General features: G+C 25.4%; 2 protein-coding genes across 2 annotated transcripts; both read left to right on the top strand.

Annotated features, from left to right (window-relative positions):
• The first annotated feature begins 2,446 nt into the window (after positions 1-2,446).
• Positions 2,447-6,320, top strand: LOC132951723 (uncharacterized). The gene is made up of 3 exons (XM_061023649.1): positions 2,447-3,985; positions 4,728-4,789; positions 6,158-6,320. Exons 1-3 carry the CDS (start codon positions 3,692-3,694, stop codon positions 6,318-6,320), a joined length of 519 nt encoding a protein of 172 aa, XP_060879632.1. The 5' UTR covers positions 2,447-3,691.
• A 4,926-nt stretch (positions 6,321-11,246) lies between these two features.
• Positions 11,247-18,762, top strand: LOC132952474 (gastrula zinc finger protein XlCGF49.1-like). The gene is made up of 4 exons (XM_061024781.1): positions 11,247-11,250; positions 13,192-13,371; positions 14,309-14,449; positions 18,560-18,762. The coding sequence occupies exons 1-4, from the start codon at positions 11,247-11,249 to the stop codon at positions 18,760-18,762; spliced, it is 528 nt and encodes a 175-aa protein (XP_060880764.1).
• The last annotated feature ends 284 nt before the right edge of the window (positions 18,763-19,046 follow it).

The raw sequence follows: 19,046 nt of genomic DNA, 5'->3' as shown, positions 1-19,046 counted from the left end.
ATGTTTTGTGTACATATTACGTACCTATACCATTCAATATTCATCATTATAAATGTAATATAGATACCAATTTATATATAAGCTACATATTATGAACATCTGCAGCAGTCTAGGTTTATCATATCGATCAGATTTTTTATCATTGACGCTATTGCGTCTTACCCTTAGATCATATACAATGGAATATGGACATTAATTATTTGCTGTGCCTAACATAACCCCCCACTTATTAGTTATTTTATAGTGATTGTCGGCGAAACGCATGCGTAATAAACGCGTTGTTCCTTGAAATTAAATGGGTGGTGGGGGATTATGTTGGACACAGCTCGGTATACGAGAAATACACACATAGCTCCATCCATTGTATATGATCTAAGGTCTTACCCTTGTAGCTTTGTAAACAGTTCATAGTTGAGAATACAAGAGAATAATAAAAAATAAAACCACTGATAATATCAAATATATGTTGAGCTTTTTTATGATACCTTTAGAGATAAAAAAACCTATATTAAGCACTTATGATTTTACTCATGATTTTTAACCAAGTAAATATGGTAATTGAAATGAAAAAGTCTGAATTTTAAAAACTTCAAGAATTTGTGCTAAATAGGAAAATAATAAATATGTAACTCAGTAATGTTAAGTAGGTGGGTAATTTAGCTAGCTATAATATAAAATATTAATGAGAGGGATATTTACGATTTAATTGCATTTGTAGATTGGCTGGCATTTGTAATAAGGCAGTGAAAAAATTGTTATGTCAATATCAATGCCAAAACATATTGAGTGTTGCCATCTATCGGACACATTTTTTTTATGAGTGTTCAGCCGTTTTTGTTTTAAAATATATTATTATTATCAAGACATCGAGTATCAACAAAATACGAATAACGATTACTAACAAATAGGTACCTATATAACAATATTAATAACTGCAAACTATCACGTCGACGTCATGAAATGGGATATGATTTTCTTGTTTGTTATTTTCGGTTAGATTGTCTTGACCTGCTATGCGTCTATAGTTTTATTATATTTATTACGCGTAAAGTATTTCGTCCTGAATGTACCTATATGGTTATTTTATTATATGTTTTACGGCTATGCGGGACAAAAACCATACCGTAAAATCGTCCGACAGATATGGTATACCATGGTTTCGGTGGCGCCTTTCCAGTCGACGGCGCGATCACGTCCGTCGGTCAAATACGGCGTGGACTGCGGTGGTACGAAGTCGGCCGGTGCACGACCGCCGATTACGGAATAAGTTTATTTACGGAACGAATATGTCTTGATATATTCTGAGATACGCGGCGTTCTATTCTCTTCGACCAAGTATTCGTCACTCCGACTGCGCGCGTATCTGTGTGATAATAGACGATCAATAATAATGTGTGCATAATTAAAGTGCAGTGAAAGAGTGAAACTACAGACGACAATTGGTCAGACAAGGCCACAAGCGTGACAAAATGTATTTTGTCATGGCCACAAAGGTCTTAGGTCTTGCACGTTCGCTTAACTAGTCCGACGAAACACTTCGCTCGTTTCCGAGGCGGCGCGTCGTAGTAAGACGCACAAAAGTCACCATCCTGTTAGATACACTGAGCACTTAATATTGAAATATTATTCGCAGGCTCCTCGTACATGGATACATTCATACAACATTACAGCCGTTAGCTGTGTAATAGATAGGTACTTTGCACAGGTAGGTACCTATAATTATAATTCATAATGCGTATAGGTATTAAATTGGCGTTTGTAAAATACCAGTAAATAAAAAAGCGACAAATTGGTACTTGGGCTCGTCACTCACAAATTTCGATTTATTTTTTTTGTTTTGATTTTCCCACAGATATATAAAAATACTTTAATATATATTATTATATATATATCAGCTGTGGTTTTTCCACTTTTCAACAAGTCTAGTTTAACGATTGCACTAATCATTTCGAAGTTAACTCGTTACATATTTTTGAAATTCGCTATAAAATATATACTATTTATGACGTGATCGAAATACCACCAAACCGGTAAATTATGTATTATTTATTACGGAAACGTGTGTACTATCTCGGCCCTATTGATTGAAATCATAAATTAATAAAGTAATTACCTATTTGTAAAATATTAAATTTAATATAACCGACCGCAACGACCGCGGGTATGTTTGTTGTGACTAGGGCGGGGGAGTGCGTAATGCTTATCATAAGCATCGATTGTTTTAATCAATGTAATATAATAAATAATTTATGTAATATCATGACAAATTAGATCTAATTTGTCATGTGTAATATGATCCAGAATTATTATGATACATTGATAATATAAAATATTATATATATTACTGAGATTTTAATTTACCGTTGATTAACCTCTGCTATAAAACAATACGCATAGCTATTATCAGTTATCGCCCATCGGTAATCGGAAAAAAAATCTAAAACTACTTAGTTTTTAAATTATAAAAGACAGTAGCCAGGTTAGGTATTTATATTATAATACCTAAATATAAAAATAATAACATGTAATAATTATGGCCTGAATTTAAATTCCCTAAGAATTATCCAAATATATTCAAAAAATACATTTTAACCGCATTATTGTTTTTAAACATGACTCAAAAATTGTTAAGTTGTTAAAATTGCTAAAAACCACAAATAAAAGTTATGTTTTCAATTTATTATCAAGTGTATTAAACAAAGTTTGCACTTAAAAAGCATTTCCTGCAAGCCCTGCAAGTCAATCCTATGGGATTTCCCTAAAAATAATGCATTTTGCATTCAAATCTGGGCCTTAGTAATAAATAATGAATAAATAACTAGGAACTTACGGGCCCCCCACAAGAGTGGTGCAGTTGGACCCGGATATTTTTGGGGCACGTTGAAAATGTTAATATACTCATTCAGTGAAATTTTCAAGTATCTACAGTCATACATTTTTTAATTAAAACAAAATAAGAAAATCGTTACACGAGGAATCGAGTGAATATCAAATGTTGTAAAAATATGAATTCCAAATGTTCATACAAATTTTAATTTGACTTTCTTGTAGACATTTTTTTTTTTTATAAAGGTAGACAAACTTATGAGACATTTTGTATTACATTTTCAAATCTTAGATGTAAAAACAAAATTTTTTATGAATTTCTAACTCAAAATAATTTGCAAATTTTCGTCATTTTTACGTATTATGTCAATATTTGAACTTTAGATGCTTATAAAAAAAAATTGTAACTGGATTTTTAATTTTTTTCATCTGCTCTTGAAACAATAACCTAGGAGCCTACTATTAAATTTTCAAGCTTTTCTAACCAACAAATAAAATGTTATTGATATTTATAGAAAATAAAATGGAAACTGAAAATGTCCGTAAACAGCTCAAAATAAGTCAAAATATTTGGAAAATATTATGGTGTATAATAAATGCTAATATAAACATTCACTCAAAATGTCATGTACCTACGGTCATTTGTTTTAGAGTTGCATCAAAAACCAAAATCGATTTTCTCAAAAACAGATTTTGCGTAAAAATTCCCGTTTTGCCTTAATTTTTCTTTTGTTTTTCATGTCGATTTTGGAAACTACTAAGAAATGTTGACTTTTGACCTCCCAAAGTTCCAACTAGATTCACTTTCCTATCAGAAAAGATACTGTTGAAGAAAATCCAAGCATTTTTACTGTCTTAAAAGGTGATGACGGACACAAAAATTAAAAAATTAAAAATTAAAAAAAAAACAAACATCATTGTAAAATTAATACACTCATCGCTCCGCTCAGAATCTAAAATTATTAAAAATGCTGAATTTTTTTTTTCAGAACATATAGATCCAATTGAATGTCCAAATGTTTGTGGCAGATCATACAAAGGCAAGTTTCAAAAATCTAGTCTCCGAAGACATCTTATTTACGAATGCGGAGTTGTTCCTCAATTTCAGTGTCCCGAGTGTCAAAAACGATTTGCTGATAAGGGCAGTATGAAAAGACATGTATTGAACATTCATTATAGTAAAATATAGTTATACAAATTAATATTAAATATATATTTTAGTATAAACCAAAGTTTCCAACAAAAATATAAGTATGTTTAAATTTTTAGGTAAGGAACTTTTTCGTCTAATAGTGTTGTTGCATTAAATAAACAGAATTATGTAGGAAAACTTAACTAAATTAATATTTTTTTAATAAATTGTAGTTTTATATGATTGTTTTTATTGAATGTTTATTATTCTGTATTTATTATTTTTTTTAATGTTTACATTTGAAGTTTTATTTTTCTAAATGTTGATATTTACCCAATAATGCTGGAATGTTATAATACAAATGTTAAGACATGAATAATAAAATAAAATACAGATAAATTGATTTGGTAAAATTAAATAAATTGTTATTTTATCCTTTTGCAGAATGAAAAAGTTAAAAGGCTAGTACATTTTATAGATATTTGCTGGAATACCAAGCAAATCCTGATAAACCTATAGTCTTATAGTATTTTACCTTTGTGTTTGCTTGCTATATTTTGTAGTATTATGTCAGTACTCAGTAATATATTCCAGTATTTCAACAATATTTTTTTTACAATTATACTTTTATAATCATCATCATAATTTGTGTAACAAATTAATGTATTGTATATTATATGTATGTATTCAATATTGTATTTATTTGCTTAAAATTTTAAATGTATCTTAGGTTTGTATATTGTATCTAATTTATAAATTGTAATTTCAGAACATCTATTACCAGATCCTTTATTCTGTCAGAACAATTGTGGTCGATATTATACAGGAAAAAAAACGTAAATCAAGCTTAAAGAGACATTTAACATATGAATGTGGTATCGATCCTCAGTTCAAATGCATATATTGTCCAAAACGTTTTACAGTAAAAACGAACATGAAGAGACATGTTCTTTTAATTCATAAAGTCCTTGAATATGTTTAAGTATTTGATACATACAAACATTTTTTTATAAATAATTCAAAAATTTCAAATACATTTATACAGGTATTATCTGAAAATTTAAAAATATGTTTTTGTGAATAAATCAATTTTCCAGAACTATTCATAACTTGATACTTTGAAAATTGATGATATTCATATTTAGATTTGTATTATAGTTTAAGATTTAAAAGCATATTTTAACTTCATAATAACCATATCTAACGTTTATGATGACAATTTAAAAATTACTTACATAATATATTGTTTAAATTATAAATAATTTTAAATATATCATTGATGTACTATGACTAGGCAATTGTTATTTCTTACCATTATTTACTAAGATAATATTTTAATTATTAAACAGTACATAAATTATAAATGAAAATTGTCTGTTGTATGATGCTAAAATGTACAAGTTATCTTCGGTTGAGGAATTTCCAAATGTCCAAAATTCATTGTATTTTTATTACTATTGAAAAAATGTATTTAGAATGAGCTGAAAGCAATACAAATGTATAAACCCTTAAATACTTTTTTATATACATTTTGTAGTATATTTACTTTCAATAGGTAATATTAAATTTATAAATGTACAGTAGTTAAATTGGTAGGTGGAATTCCATTTTGAGATTGATACATCGTGGTACATTGTTAGATTTTATAATTTTGTAAGTGCCCCCCATGTTAACTATTTCATTTTCAAACTTAGCTACATACTGCCATAGTGGTATCTTAAGACTATTTTAACAGGATTTTATTATTAACTTATTCTTTAAAGTTAAATGATGAAACAATGAAACCAATATTTATTATTGCATTTATCAATGTTTTCTTTATCAATTATTAAATTATTTCATGACTAAAAACAATATTTTTTTTTTCTAAAATTGGTTTTTATAAGTGATTTTAGTTATATAATAAAATTATCCTTAATTACTAGGGTTCATATTTAAACACAAATAATTAAACAAAACCTATAGAAATAATTGTTATTTATAAATTTATTTTATTTCATTTCTATTAAAATAGAACAAACCTTATTTTACATTTTTTTTTTTTGCTTCTTATACTATTAAAACCTCAAAATCTGAACCCTACTTATGTTGTGTACTAATTTTATAATATTATATTATCTTTGATTTGTTTGTATCTAGTCTATTTTTAAATATGAATTATGTGTTATTGTTAATGATTTAAACACTGATTTATTCTTTGCAGATTTTTGTGCCGGTCAAAGATTTAAGTGCCCAAAAGAATGTGGTAAATCGTACAAGAACAAATATACCCTTAAACGACATTTATTTTTTGAATGCGGTGGTAAAAAAACATTCTCTTGTAACCTGTGCAGTAAAAAATTTTCACAGAACACTAATCTGAAGTCACACTTAGCATTAATACATCAAATTATATCTTAATTGTTATTTGAAAAATGTATTTTGTTTTAGATATAGTTGAATATGAAACACTTTAATTTGAAAACCATTCAATTTTTAAAACATATAAATAATTTTTATAGTATTAAATAGTACAATTAAATTAAAATAAAAGCTATAGTGATTAATTAGTTTTTGTTCTTTTATACCAGTTAGCAATTGCCTTCGTGCAGCCCACCAATAATTTAAATTTAATATTTCATTACCATATTGTATCTACTTGTTGCTTGCCCTTATGCCATATGATGTAAAAAAAACATGTTAACACAAAAACAGCCACGGGAAGGCATCACTGTTTTATACAGTAGTTGCGCTCATTGGATTCACAATTAAATGATTCATTCATCTGTTGTACTTAAATAGGATAATCACGATATGCACCTACATTTCCATAGTACCACATAGAAAACAATTTTTCTATTGGACTCAATATACTGGTTAATGAGGTTTGTTAAAAAAACATATTGGACGAATAACTAATAATCAAGCATTTTTTTAAATATTTTATTGATTTTTCTCTGATAGTAAAATACATACTATTATGTCCAATTTATAGCTGAATTTCTCAGTCAGGATCCCGACGATCTCTCCCACCATAAAATTCATCGTTGTCTCCAATTTATCAGTTTACTCAACAAACATTAATAGATCTTAGCTGTTCTTTAAGTTGTTTATATTATATCATCATATTTTTGAACTATATGTTTATTTTTATGTAATCTATATATAAATATAATTAAACACATAATAAATAAATATATGAGTAAATAATAATGAATATTTATAACTGCATAGTAGTAGTAAATTAGTAGCCTAAGCCCTAATTTCTCTATTTCACTTATATACCTTTTTATCATCATATACGTCATATATATTTTATTCTTGGCCTTTTCTCTTGAGTCACTCGGTTAATAAACTCATATGCTTGGGCCCCAATGTGAGTCAAATAAGCAGTGACTGCATTTAAAAATAATATTCATCCAAGAAACCTTTTGATATTAGTAGAACATATTTTATTGTCCAAGGAAATGGCACTATCTTATCAACTCATATATTTGTATATTGTATACATTTTATAAACAATATACGTAATTAGTAATTATAATGTTAATTTAATATAATTCAAAATAGGGTAATACATTAATATATAAATAATATTATGTATTTGTTACTATAATATCATTATTATCAGTGTACATACTGTACATTAAGAAATGAATAATACTATTTATATCCATTAATATTGCTATTATTTTTTTTTTAAATTATATTTATCTAGATTTTTACCTGGAAGTTCAATTAATATATTGTAGAGCAATTTTTTGTAATTATCACTTAACAAATGTATGATAAAAACTATGCTTTTTCATTCAATTTTATTGTGAGTAGTATTATTATTACTATTAGGATAAATCAAGTAGGTTGTGCACTTGTGTTTAAATTATTTCAAACAACACAAATACAATAAATGTAAATAACATTTAAAATTATGACATTGTTTATAAGTAAAACTGTTCAAAACATTGAAAATCTATATATTATAAAATATTTATATATAAATTACCTAAGTTTAATTCAAATTTTAATTTCAGGGTATGATAACCATCAATCAAAGAAAACTCGTCACTTTTGCCCTAACAATTGTGGTAAAAGTTATAAATTTTCTAACACCTTAAATCGACATATACAATATGAATGTGGAGATTTGAGGAGATTCCATTGTCCATGCTGTTCAAAGGCTTTCAAACAAAAATCAGCCATGCAAGGACACGCTGCTACCATTCATAAATGTCTTATTAAATAAATAAATACATAATTATATGATACTATTTATTAGGTATATATTTAACTAGTATTTTACATGTACATGTAGTACTGTAATAGTTATATATTTTATTGATATACCTATCTATTTCTAGAATAATACAATTTTTATCTGATTTAACTACAAAATTTAACGTACAAAAGCCCCACCTAATCATCAAGAATAATTTTATTGTACAACGTCCAAAAACAATTGAATAATATTAAAACAATAATATTTTCAGAAGGTATCTACTATTTAATTAATCACAAATCAGCTGATAATCCAGTTACTGATTTGTGTATGTAATAATATGTTAATACTGTAATTTGTGCTTTATTTTTAAGTTGATAAGGGTTGAAGTAATGTTAGTGGACGCCTTTATTCAAGCTATGAAGCCTTGTAAATTGAATGTATATTGTGTTTTCTATATACAGATTACATATTGTAAATAATTGTTTTTCTAAATAAATAAAAGAAAATAAGTTACTTGTATTTTATACATTAATCTGGTTATAAACCTATTTATTATGAATTATACTGTATGACTATTTTAAATGAAAATGTCTAATTTGCTATTAAAAATGGATTATAGTTTTAGGTTAGAAATTATTATTTATTTTATATTATGCTATATAAATATTCAATACTTAATTAAAATTAATAAATATAATTTAGTGCTAATTGATAAAACATATTGTTTTACAAGTAGACTATATTATTATTACCATACATGACATTCTTATTGTTATTTTAAATATAGGTATTAAGAAGAAATCTGTTTGCTAAGTATTAAAAAAGTATTTGATTTTAATCAAAGTGGTTACAAATTTCAATTCACCATAACTATTATAAAAGCAATTTGTGCTTTTGTTAATTTGGTTTTATTGTGTATCTCAGATATATTTATCAGTACTCAGTATGTGTACTGTAAGTTGTAATGTACAGCATAAATTGTTCAAGTAGTTAATATATTATCCCAATATGACGTATATGTATTTAATCAACCCTCATTATATATTCTATTAATATTTTATGTTTAAAATTTATCTATGATATTAATCTAAATCAAATACTTATTTATTAATTATAAATTATACATATCTACTAGTTTCAACACTTAATAATTTTATTTGTTAAATAAAATGTAAAAGTAGTTTGTAAATTAATAAATTATCATTTTAGATTCTGAGTGGAGTGATGAGTGTATTGATTTTAGAATGATTTATGTGGTTTTTTTTTTGTGTGTCATCACCTTTTGAGACAGTAAAAATGCTTCTATACTTGTTAAAATTTTCAAAATATTTTGACTAGTTTGAGGTGTTTACGGACATTATAAAATTAATTTTTCTATAAATGTCAATAAAATTTTATTTTCCGGGTCAAAAAGCGCGAAAATTTAATTCAAGGCTCCTGATATATTATTACATTATAAGTTAATAAATATAAAAATTACATAAGCACAAATTTTTTTTAAATTTAATGTTTGATTTCAACAACATTTGTTAAATTTAATTTTGTAGTTAAAAATGTATAAAATGTACAGCTATGTCACTTTTATAGCGAAGGATTGAAAATTTAAAACAAGGTTCCACATAAGTAGGTTATTCTGTAACCAAGAAATCTAAAAAAATATAAAAACGGTTTCTTATTTTATGTTCGACGATAAAATTACATATTAAATAACCAAGAATAACGATTTTAGTTATTTTGTTGTAATTTTATATTATTAATTCAACTTACCGGCTACCGTATTAATAACAAGTAATAACAATATAAATATCCAGGCTAACAAACCGTCTCCGCTCTGAATCGTTTATTCGTATACAATAAATAAAAATAAAATATAATAAATGAATCATTGAATTAAAATTTAATACCATCCATTATACAGTGGCCCACTTGTAACCTACTGTACAGCAGGACAAAATCCACTTACCCACTTTGTATATTCTTTACTTGTACTTAAAACTGAAGGTGAGGTTAGGGTTACATAATTACTATAGTTATATAATATATTATATATTATTTCTTATTTTCACTATGCTGTATTGTGCTTATATAATTTAACAGTTTATATCAGAGGTATTGAAACTGTGTCACTGAATTTGGTAAAGGGAACCGAGTCAAAGAACTGGAAACTAAAATGAATGTAATATTAAGTTATAATTACTATAGGAATTATGGAAACTATAACAAAACACACGTAGTTAGTTAATTAAATGGTAATTTAAAGTTTTATTTTTAGTACTTTGGTCATATTATTATTATTGTACATGAAATTTCAATATTTTTTTTTAACATTAATAATTTGGGAGCTATCAAAATATTATGAATACCCAAAGCAGCCATAAGATGAAAAAGTTTGAATACATCCGGTTTATATACATAGATAAAATAAAATTTATATATAAAACCAAATAAAATATCAATTTATAAAGTGATAAAGTTTAAATATTATACAAGTATTAATATAATTCTTTTTTTTTTTCAGGAACGAATCAATATTATGTTTGTCCTGCCATAGCATGCAACCGTGTATATAAATTAAAGAGCAGCTTAAACAAACATCTAAAATATGAATGTGGAGGAAAAAGACAATTCCAATGTCATTTATGTTGTAAAACTTTTTCACGAAAATGCACTTTAAAATCTCATTTAGCTATAATTCATAAGTTAATTACGTTTAATTAAATAGGTAAATATCATGCCAGAAAAAAAAAGATTTGTATTATTATATTTAAATCTTTAAGTATAAACTATAATAGGTATCTAATATCTATTATACATTTTTAAGCATTATATTGACTGTTATAAGTAGGGCCAATACTTTTATGCATTTGTATATTTTTTTGGTTGGTCAAAAAATAGCTAGTTTATACCAAAATTTGTTTTATAACCTAATGATGCTGTATACAACATTTTATTTTGCATATTTTTGCATATTATGGTATTTTTGCATTTTTAGGGCATATTTTAGCTTTTAGTATATTTTTGGAGCATGTTTAAGATATTGAAAACTCGGGAATCACAAAATATTAATTTGTTTCACTCAAATACCTTATTATGGGTATTTCAACTCATTTATGAAAAGAGGTAAAAGTGAAAACTTCTAACACTAGTCGTAGTCACATCAATAGTCACTCATGTTTTTGTTTAACTTATTATTAATTAATTATTACTTTAATTTTAATTTTTTAATTTTTTTAATACCACACATTTGTGTAAATCATTATTCATTGGCAATGAATGGTATAATACATAAAAAAAATAATCATTTAATCATTTTTTACAATAAAATTTTTTTTTTCAGAGCATATTTTAAGGGCATATTTTGATAATTTTTAGGGTATAACTGCATACATATTTTATAGTTTTTTAGGGCATATAATTTTTGGCCTTAGTTATAAGTTATACTGAGTAGGTAAATATTATGTATAATTGTATGTTCAGATAATATAGGTAAAATTCTATTTCTGTGTATAGCTGTGAATATAAATGTTTAATATTATAAGAATAAATAATTTAATAATTTGGCATCTTGACTAAAATTGAGTAAACCTCATAATATAAGTATTATACAATATGATAAAAACTTATGTTATGTTTGCACTTTGCATAATAAAATCAATTATTTCTAATAAAATTGGTTTTGTCCTTTAGATTTATGTGTCCTATGTACATTTTATTTAACACAACTTACCTACCTATACATTGTGAATAAAAAATAATTTTATATTATCAAACAATCTTTGTATTTAGAAACTTTTATTTATTAAATAAAAATGTAAAAATAGTTAACACTTATCTAAATTGTATAATTATAATTTTTATGCTGTTAACTTTTTATAAACTATAAATAATACCATTGATTGTATAATATAATAATATTGTGTTCATGATTATTACATTCACAGGATATTCACATAATTTGTCTAATGATTTCAGATTTTCAGCTGATAAAATCAAAATAAGGAAATTAATCATTAATTACCTATTTGTTTATAATAAATGAGTAAATCATATAACTATTATATTAAACATAGTTAGATGGGTGTATTATATTTTATTACTTATTTTCACTTTTCATGCTGCATTGTGCTTTTATAATTATATAGTTTGTACATTAAACCATTTATATACATAGATGACTGCTAAAGTCTAATTTGAATATGAAACTAGTATGTTATTTATAAAGTGATATAATAACATGCCTACTGCAAATACTAATATATTCTTTTTTTTTCAGGGACTATCCAATATTATAACTGTCCTACTGTATCATGCAAACGTGTATATAAATTGAAAACAAGCTTGAATAACCATCTAAAATTTGAATGTGGAGGACAAAGACGATTTAAATGTCATATATGTTCTAAAAATTTTTCACAAAAAGTCACTTTGAAAAATCATTTAGCCATAATCCATAAAGTTATCGGATAAAGTTTAATTTAATTATGTGTCCATTATTATGATTATATTTTAATCTTTTTTGTCCTATCATATAATATTTAATATCTATTTTAAATTATTAGTATTATTTTAGTCTTAATTGGTATCAAAAAATTATAGGAGACAACGAGATAATGCCTATATACTTAGAATATAAACAAATAATTTGGTTTATTATATTTAAATAAAATATTATTTTTTACGCCTGGCCACTGCTGTTAACACACTGTGTCAATGTTTGCAATTTTATATACCCATAATATAGGTGCAATTATTTTTCATGTATAGTTATGAATATAAATGTATAATATTATAAGAATAAATAATTAAATAATTTGTCTCATTGACTATAATATATCCTTGCATAATAAAATCTATTATTTTAATTATATTATTTTTAAATTTAGATGTATGTAAATAAATTATATACATTTTATTTAATACAGCATACATAATTGTGAATCAGTTTATATTATCATATCAGCTTTTTATTTATAACTACCTAATATTAAAATAAACATAAATGCTTATTTTTATTAATTTCAATATCTTTTTTCAGGGACTAAATCAAAAAAAACTGACGGTTACACGTGCCCAAATAAATCATGTAACAAAATCTACAAGTCCAAAGGTAGTTACTTCAATCATGTGAATTATGAATGTGGTGGTCGCAAGCAATTTGCATGTTGGTTATGCAGTAAAAAGTTTAGCCAAAAAGGCACTTTAAAAAGTCATCTTGGTATCATTCATAGTTATTTGTGTGATACAATGTAATTGACTGTTTTGTTGAACCACTTTAAACTATGAATTCTATCATATTATTATTGTATACATGATTGATGATTTTGTATAAGCCTAAGTACATTAATAAACACAAAACAGCTTATGCAATTAATTGACACCTTACATTTTAAAATGTATATTATTTTAAGTAAATAAATGCTAATTTATTTGTGAAATAAGATTATTTTATGTTTATTTTTATTAATATTTCCTAGTGCGTTTGGTTTGGTACCTGTTAATTTAACTGCTGCATATGTTTATAATTTAATAAAATATGGAAAATATCATTATAACTTTACTTTTTGTTGCTTTATAGTTACCTACAGAATACAGTTAATTGTAATGTCATCAGATATTATCTTTTTTTGTATATAATATACTGTATAATAATTAGACACTGTACGATGTTTAACAGAATAAAATCAATTGGAAATTATTCTCAATTATTCAGTGTAAAATGTACAATAGGTTTAAAGGTACACAATATTATAAGTAGGTAAGAGTATATTGAGTATCAGATTCTGATTTATGAAATTGATAACATTTTAGTTACAATTGATTATTATAATCCTAATTATTACTATATTTTTATCCCTTATATTAAAGTGGTTCATATATATTATATTAATTATCATTTTACTCCTGCCTTTTTAATAGGTGCCTTATCTTTTATTACCAGCACGTTATATAGACTGAATAGATATAATTTAGACATATATTTATACAACATACCTATGTAGGTAAACTTCCTTTTAATCATAATATCATAATTATAATATTAGCTTTCCAATGCCTTATGAACACGGTCAGCGCACTATTATTATTATTTTTATTATTATTCAATATAGTTTTGTTTTCATATGTAAATGTTTAATCAATTGTTTAATATTTAGGTCTTCAATCTGAATACAGAAGACAATCAAATCTTTCCATTTCATATAAGTTTACATGTCCAAATTGTTGTCGAAGATATTCACATAAACCCAGATTAGTACATCACTTGAAACATGAATGTGGTTATAAACGATTTATATGTAATATTTGTTATCGAACATTTGGAAGAAAAGATCACTTGAAAAATCATGTTATATGTGTTCACAAAGTAATCGCGAACACATGAAAAATAATTTTAGACTGGTTAGATAATACAGGATGATTTCTTAAATTATTTTTTCTTATTTATCTAGTGGGTCTTGCCCTTTGCATTTCTCGCCAACCACGCTAAATTTTACCATTAAAACTTCATAGTTAATATGTATTTATTTTGGATTATTAGCAGGCAAATTAATGTATATTAATTATTATTGTAATATTTTTTTTTTTTTGCAATAGTCACTATATTCATTGTTTTCAAAAAGTCAATATTTTTATGTATTTATTAAAATGATTGTTATACCTAGATACATAATTGTTTTCAGATTTATAATTTATTCAATTTACACTGTTCAATAAAAAATATAACAGTAATTTATGTTTATTTTTAAAAATTAACAAAAATATCAAACACCTTTTGTACTTATATGTGGGTTTAAAAAACACTATATGTATTATGTATTATGTAATATGTATATTATATACATAATATGTTATTAAAATGCAAATATGATATTTAAATTTATTGTAAAAATATGTTGACTAAAGACACATTTTTCAGGTATTTTTCAGAGATCACATTGGTACCCAAACTACTGTGGAAGATTATACACAAGTATAATTTCTATTGGTAGACATTCAATTTAATTGTGGCATAAAACCAACATTTGAGTATATTATATTTGTCATGAATGATTAAACATTATAAACCTATTGATTATGGTTAATATATGTTAAAATGTATTTATATTAATTTTATCAAATCTATGTTAAATATTTATATAATACCCACAGTATCTTCTTTGACATAATAATATTTATAAATAAATTATAATTTTTGTTGACATTTATTACATTTATATCTTTTTTTTTAATCAAAAATTGTAAAATCTTTCATTTATGTGTTTTCTTTTCTTTGGCCTATATTTTACTATCATATATCTGTATTTAGATATCTGTGATTATTCATAAATCTATTTTATATTTTGTTGTTTCTTGTTGATGTTTATATCAGGGCTTGAAACCAATATTCAATACCGAAAACAAAATCGAAAAAAAATAAAAACCGGTATTTAAAACCAAAAAAAGAATACTGTTATCCGAAACCGAAATCAAAATCATAAAAAATTAATGCCGACAACTGAAACTTAAACTAAAATCGGAAAAATATTTTTGATTTTAAGCCCTGGTTTATATGAGAATATGCTAATATGGTACCTATAAAGTTATAATACCATACTAATACTCTAACAAGTACATTTTTATTAGGTATACGGATAGGTTCCCTGTATTAATATTCACACAACAAGTGTCTAGGTTTATATTTGTCCATATATATATGATGTGTATTTAATGCTTGGGATTCTGTTCTTAATTTAATTATTGTGTACTTAAAACTTTAAAAGGGTTAAGAAATATTAAGTAAACTACTTTTATGTTATTTTTGTGGTTAATATAATATGTATTTTTGAATCTAGGGAAAAAAATCCCCAAAATAAAAATATGGCAATAAAAGCTCCTTGTCATTAAACACTAAACATTCAATAATTTGCTCTAAATATTCCAAATTTCTAACTGTTCTATGAATATTATCAGAACTATTGCAATTTTATTAATCAATAGTTATGTAACACTGTTTTTAATATGATGTATCATCATGCTTTAAATAAGTTTAATATAATTATTCATTTTTTACTTTTATATTATATTATTTAATAACTATAGGTGTGTACACTAAACATTGTTATTCATTAATCATAAAATATATTTATGTAATTGTATATATAATATTATTAAAACTTTTTAAAATCTTATGAAATAGAAATAAAAAAATAAAATAGGAAAATTTACTATTATAGTAGCCCCTGGGCCTCCACATGAAAATACTCAGTGAAGCCCAGTATTCTTTTTTTGAGAAATATATAAATAATATTAATAATATTGAAAAGGTGGGTAAGTGGATATCGCTCTGCTGTACAGTAGGTTACAAGTGGGTCACTGTAATGGATGGTGTTAAAATTGAATTCAATGATATAATATCATTGTATAAGAGAAATGATTCTGAGCAAAAACGGTCAGTCAGCATGATATTACCAAGTATATTTGATTATATTATTGTGAATAAAGTAATTTATATATAACCTATTTACGTGGAGCCTTGTTTTCAATTTTCAATCCTTAGCTATAAAAGTTGAACATTTTATAAATTTTTAAATACAAAATAATTATTAAATTTTAAATTTGATAATTTTGTCAAAAATTAAACTTTAAATGCTTATAAAAAAAAATTGTGCTCTTGTATTTTTAATATTTTTCAACAGCTATTGTAGCAATATATCAAAAGCCTTGCATTAAATTTTCACGCTTTTTTACCCAACAAATAACATTTTATTGATATTTATAGAGAAAAAAACTAAAAAAAATGGAAACTGAAAATGTCCGTAAACAGCTCAAAATAAGTCAAATTATTTGGAAAATGTTATGGTGTATAGAAAATGCTAATATAAACATTCAGTCAAAATTTCATGTACCTACGGTCGTTTGTTTAAGAGTTGCACCAAAAACCAAAACTTGAAAACAGATTTGCGTAAGAATTCCCGTTTTTCCTTAATTTTTCTTGTGTTTTTTACGTCGCTTTTGAAAATTATTGGGAAATGTTTACTTTTGACCCCCCCCTCCAAAGTACCAACTAGATTAACTTTCCTATCAGAAAAGTTACTGTTGAAGAAAATCCAAGCATTTTTACTGTCCTAAAAGATGATGACAGACACAAAAAAATTAAAAATTAAAAATTAAAAAAAAAACACATCATTATAAAATCAATACATTCATCGCTTCGCTCAGAATCTAAAATATACTAGTTACTATAATTAGGTATTTTATTAATTAATTATAAAAAAAAACAATTTCATCTAGAATAATAATAATAATAATTTAAAATTAACTAATTAAGAGTAACAAACTAATTATAGGTCATTTTTTTCCGGCGCTTTTTTTACCGTATTTTTATTTTGGACCTTTTTTCCCGAATACCGTACTTTTTATGTTATTTGGACCAGACCATCAGTGTATGCATATGCGATCTTTGTCAGAGCCAATTTTGGGTTGTTAGCTTTAGTATTAGAGTGGATTAAGCTGTTATAACTTAAAAGAAAAGAGCATTATTTGTGTTTGCACATAGAGTTTTTAATTTTTACAGTATTTTAATTTATAAGCAAGGAATGACGATGTAATACTATATTGTGTGACAAGGGCGGGAAGTGAGCTATTTCGCCCAAGACTGAAATTGTCTTCCCGCACGAGCCACACATACTATTTTTTGTCACGCCCCTGTATTCATCGATCACGGCTAAGGTAATGCAGAGATCTATGCAACAACTTAAGGCCATAATTCTACGACGGCAATATTTTATAAAAGAAACGATTTGATTTTATTCATTTTAAGCGTCACGCATGGAGGTTATAATATGTATATAAGATATAACCAAAAGTTTATGTTTTGTAAGGACTGTGGTATAGATATTAGATTTCAGTGTCTGGTTGTGCAGGGGATACGCGCATGATATGTGCGCCCAGCACTTGGGGATTTCCACTTTACCGCCCGGCACTTTTAGGGATTCCCACTTAACCGCCTGCTGGACGGCAAAAGAACGCTTTCCAACACTTCAACCGCTATCGAAAACCAAACTTTCGGTGCAGGTGTGACACAAAATATATTAAAATGCAATTATATTCATGACTCGCTTAAAAACACCGTAAAAAACTTATGTGCATACACATTTAACGTTCTTAACTTTAAATTTGATAATAAGTTAATTCGCTTTAATATTAAGGTTAACAACATACAATTGGATTTGCTGTAAGTGTTTAAATTATATACAAGTATACAACGTATGTGTGTAAAATGTAATCCTCTTAAAATGTAATTCAAATCATGAAACAATTAATATGATTTGTAAAAATATATATAATTCAATTTAGTTATTAACAACATCTTATATAATTTAGTATGAAAGAATAAAAATTTAGACAAATGTAATTATTTTTTTCAGATTCAGACACTAAACAATTAAGATTTATTTGTCCTAATAATTGTGGAAAATCATACAGAATAAAAAGATCAGTTGGTAGACACCTTAAATTCAAATGTGGAGTAGAACCAATGTTTGAATGTAGGATTTGCTACAAAAAATTTGCGTTAAAAGAATCATTGAAAAAACATGTGATTCAAAAACATGACCAACATTATTTATAACTCGTAATAATATGTAAGTTACGTCCCTATATACCTTTTTCATTTTTGACATAAATTTTGACACTGGTATTTTTTGAATCAGTAGTGTTATAAACGGTGGGGGGTGTTTACCAAGATATGATATTTTTTGTATGTAGGTACCGAAATCTGGTATTTTTGGTAAATACTGTATTGCCAGTTCCGGTTATATGGTATATACCAGGTACTGGTATCAACATTTGAAACATCCGACATCGGATATTCAAAATTTTAATATTCTATAATATAATAAAAAACACATTTTA

Source organism: Metopolophium dirhodum, chromosome 9 (genome assembly GCF_019925205.1).
Source record: "Metopolophium dirhodum isolate CAU chromosome 9, ASM1992520v1, whole genome shotgun sequence".
Classification (NCBI taxonomy): Eukaryota; Metazoa; Arthropoda; class Insecta; order Hemiptera; family Aphididae; genus Metopolophium; species Metopolophium dirhodum.
The sequence above is the reverse complement of the archived record's forward strand: the minus strand, read 5'-3'. Positions and strand labels throughout refer to the sequence as shown.

What these genes read in the sequence shown, in the direction of transcription:
- LOC132951723 (XM_061023649.1), top strand. Translation starts at nt 3,692, where the DNA reads ATGACGGACACAAAAATTAAAAAATTAAAAATTAAAAAAAAAACAAAC. An exon ending in AGGGCAGTATGAAAAGACAT is followed by an intron (nt 3,986 to 4,727) that starts GTATTGAACATT and finishes TTGTAATTTCAG; the next exon opens with AACATCTATTACCAGATCCT. An exon ending in GTCGATATTATACAGGAAAA is followed by an intron (nt 4,790 to 6,157) that starts AAAACGTAAATC and finishes GATTTATTCTTT; the next exon opens with GCAGATTTTTGTGCCGGTCA.
- LOC132952474 (XM_061024781.1), top strand. An exon ending in CACTTTAAAAAGTCATCTTG is followed by an intron (nt 13,372 to 14,308) that starts GTATCATTCATA and finishes TTTAATATTTAG; the next exon opens with GTCTTCAATCTGAATACAGA. An exon ending in TGGTTATAAACGATTTATAT is followed by an intron (nt 14,450 to 18,559) that starts GTAATATTTGTT and finishes TATTTTTTTCAG; the next exon opens with ATTCAGACACTAAACAATTA.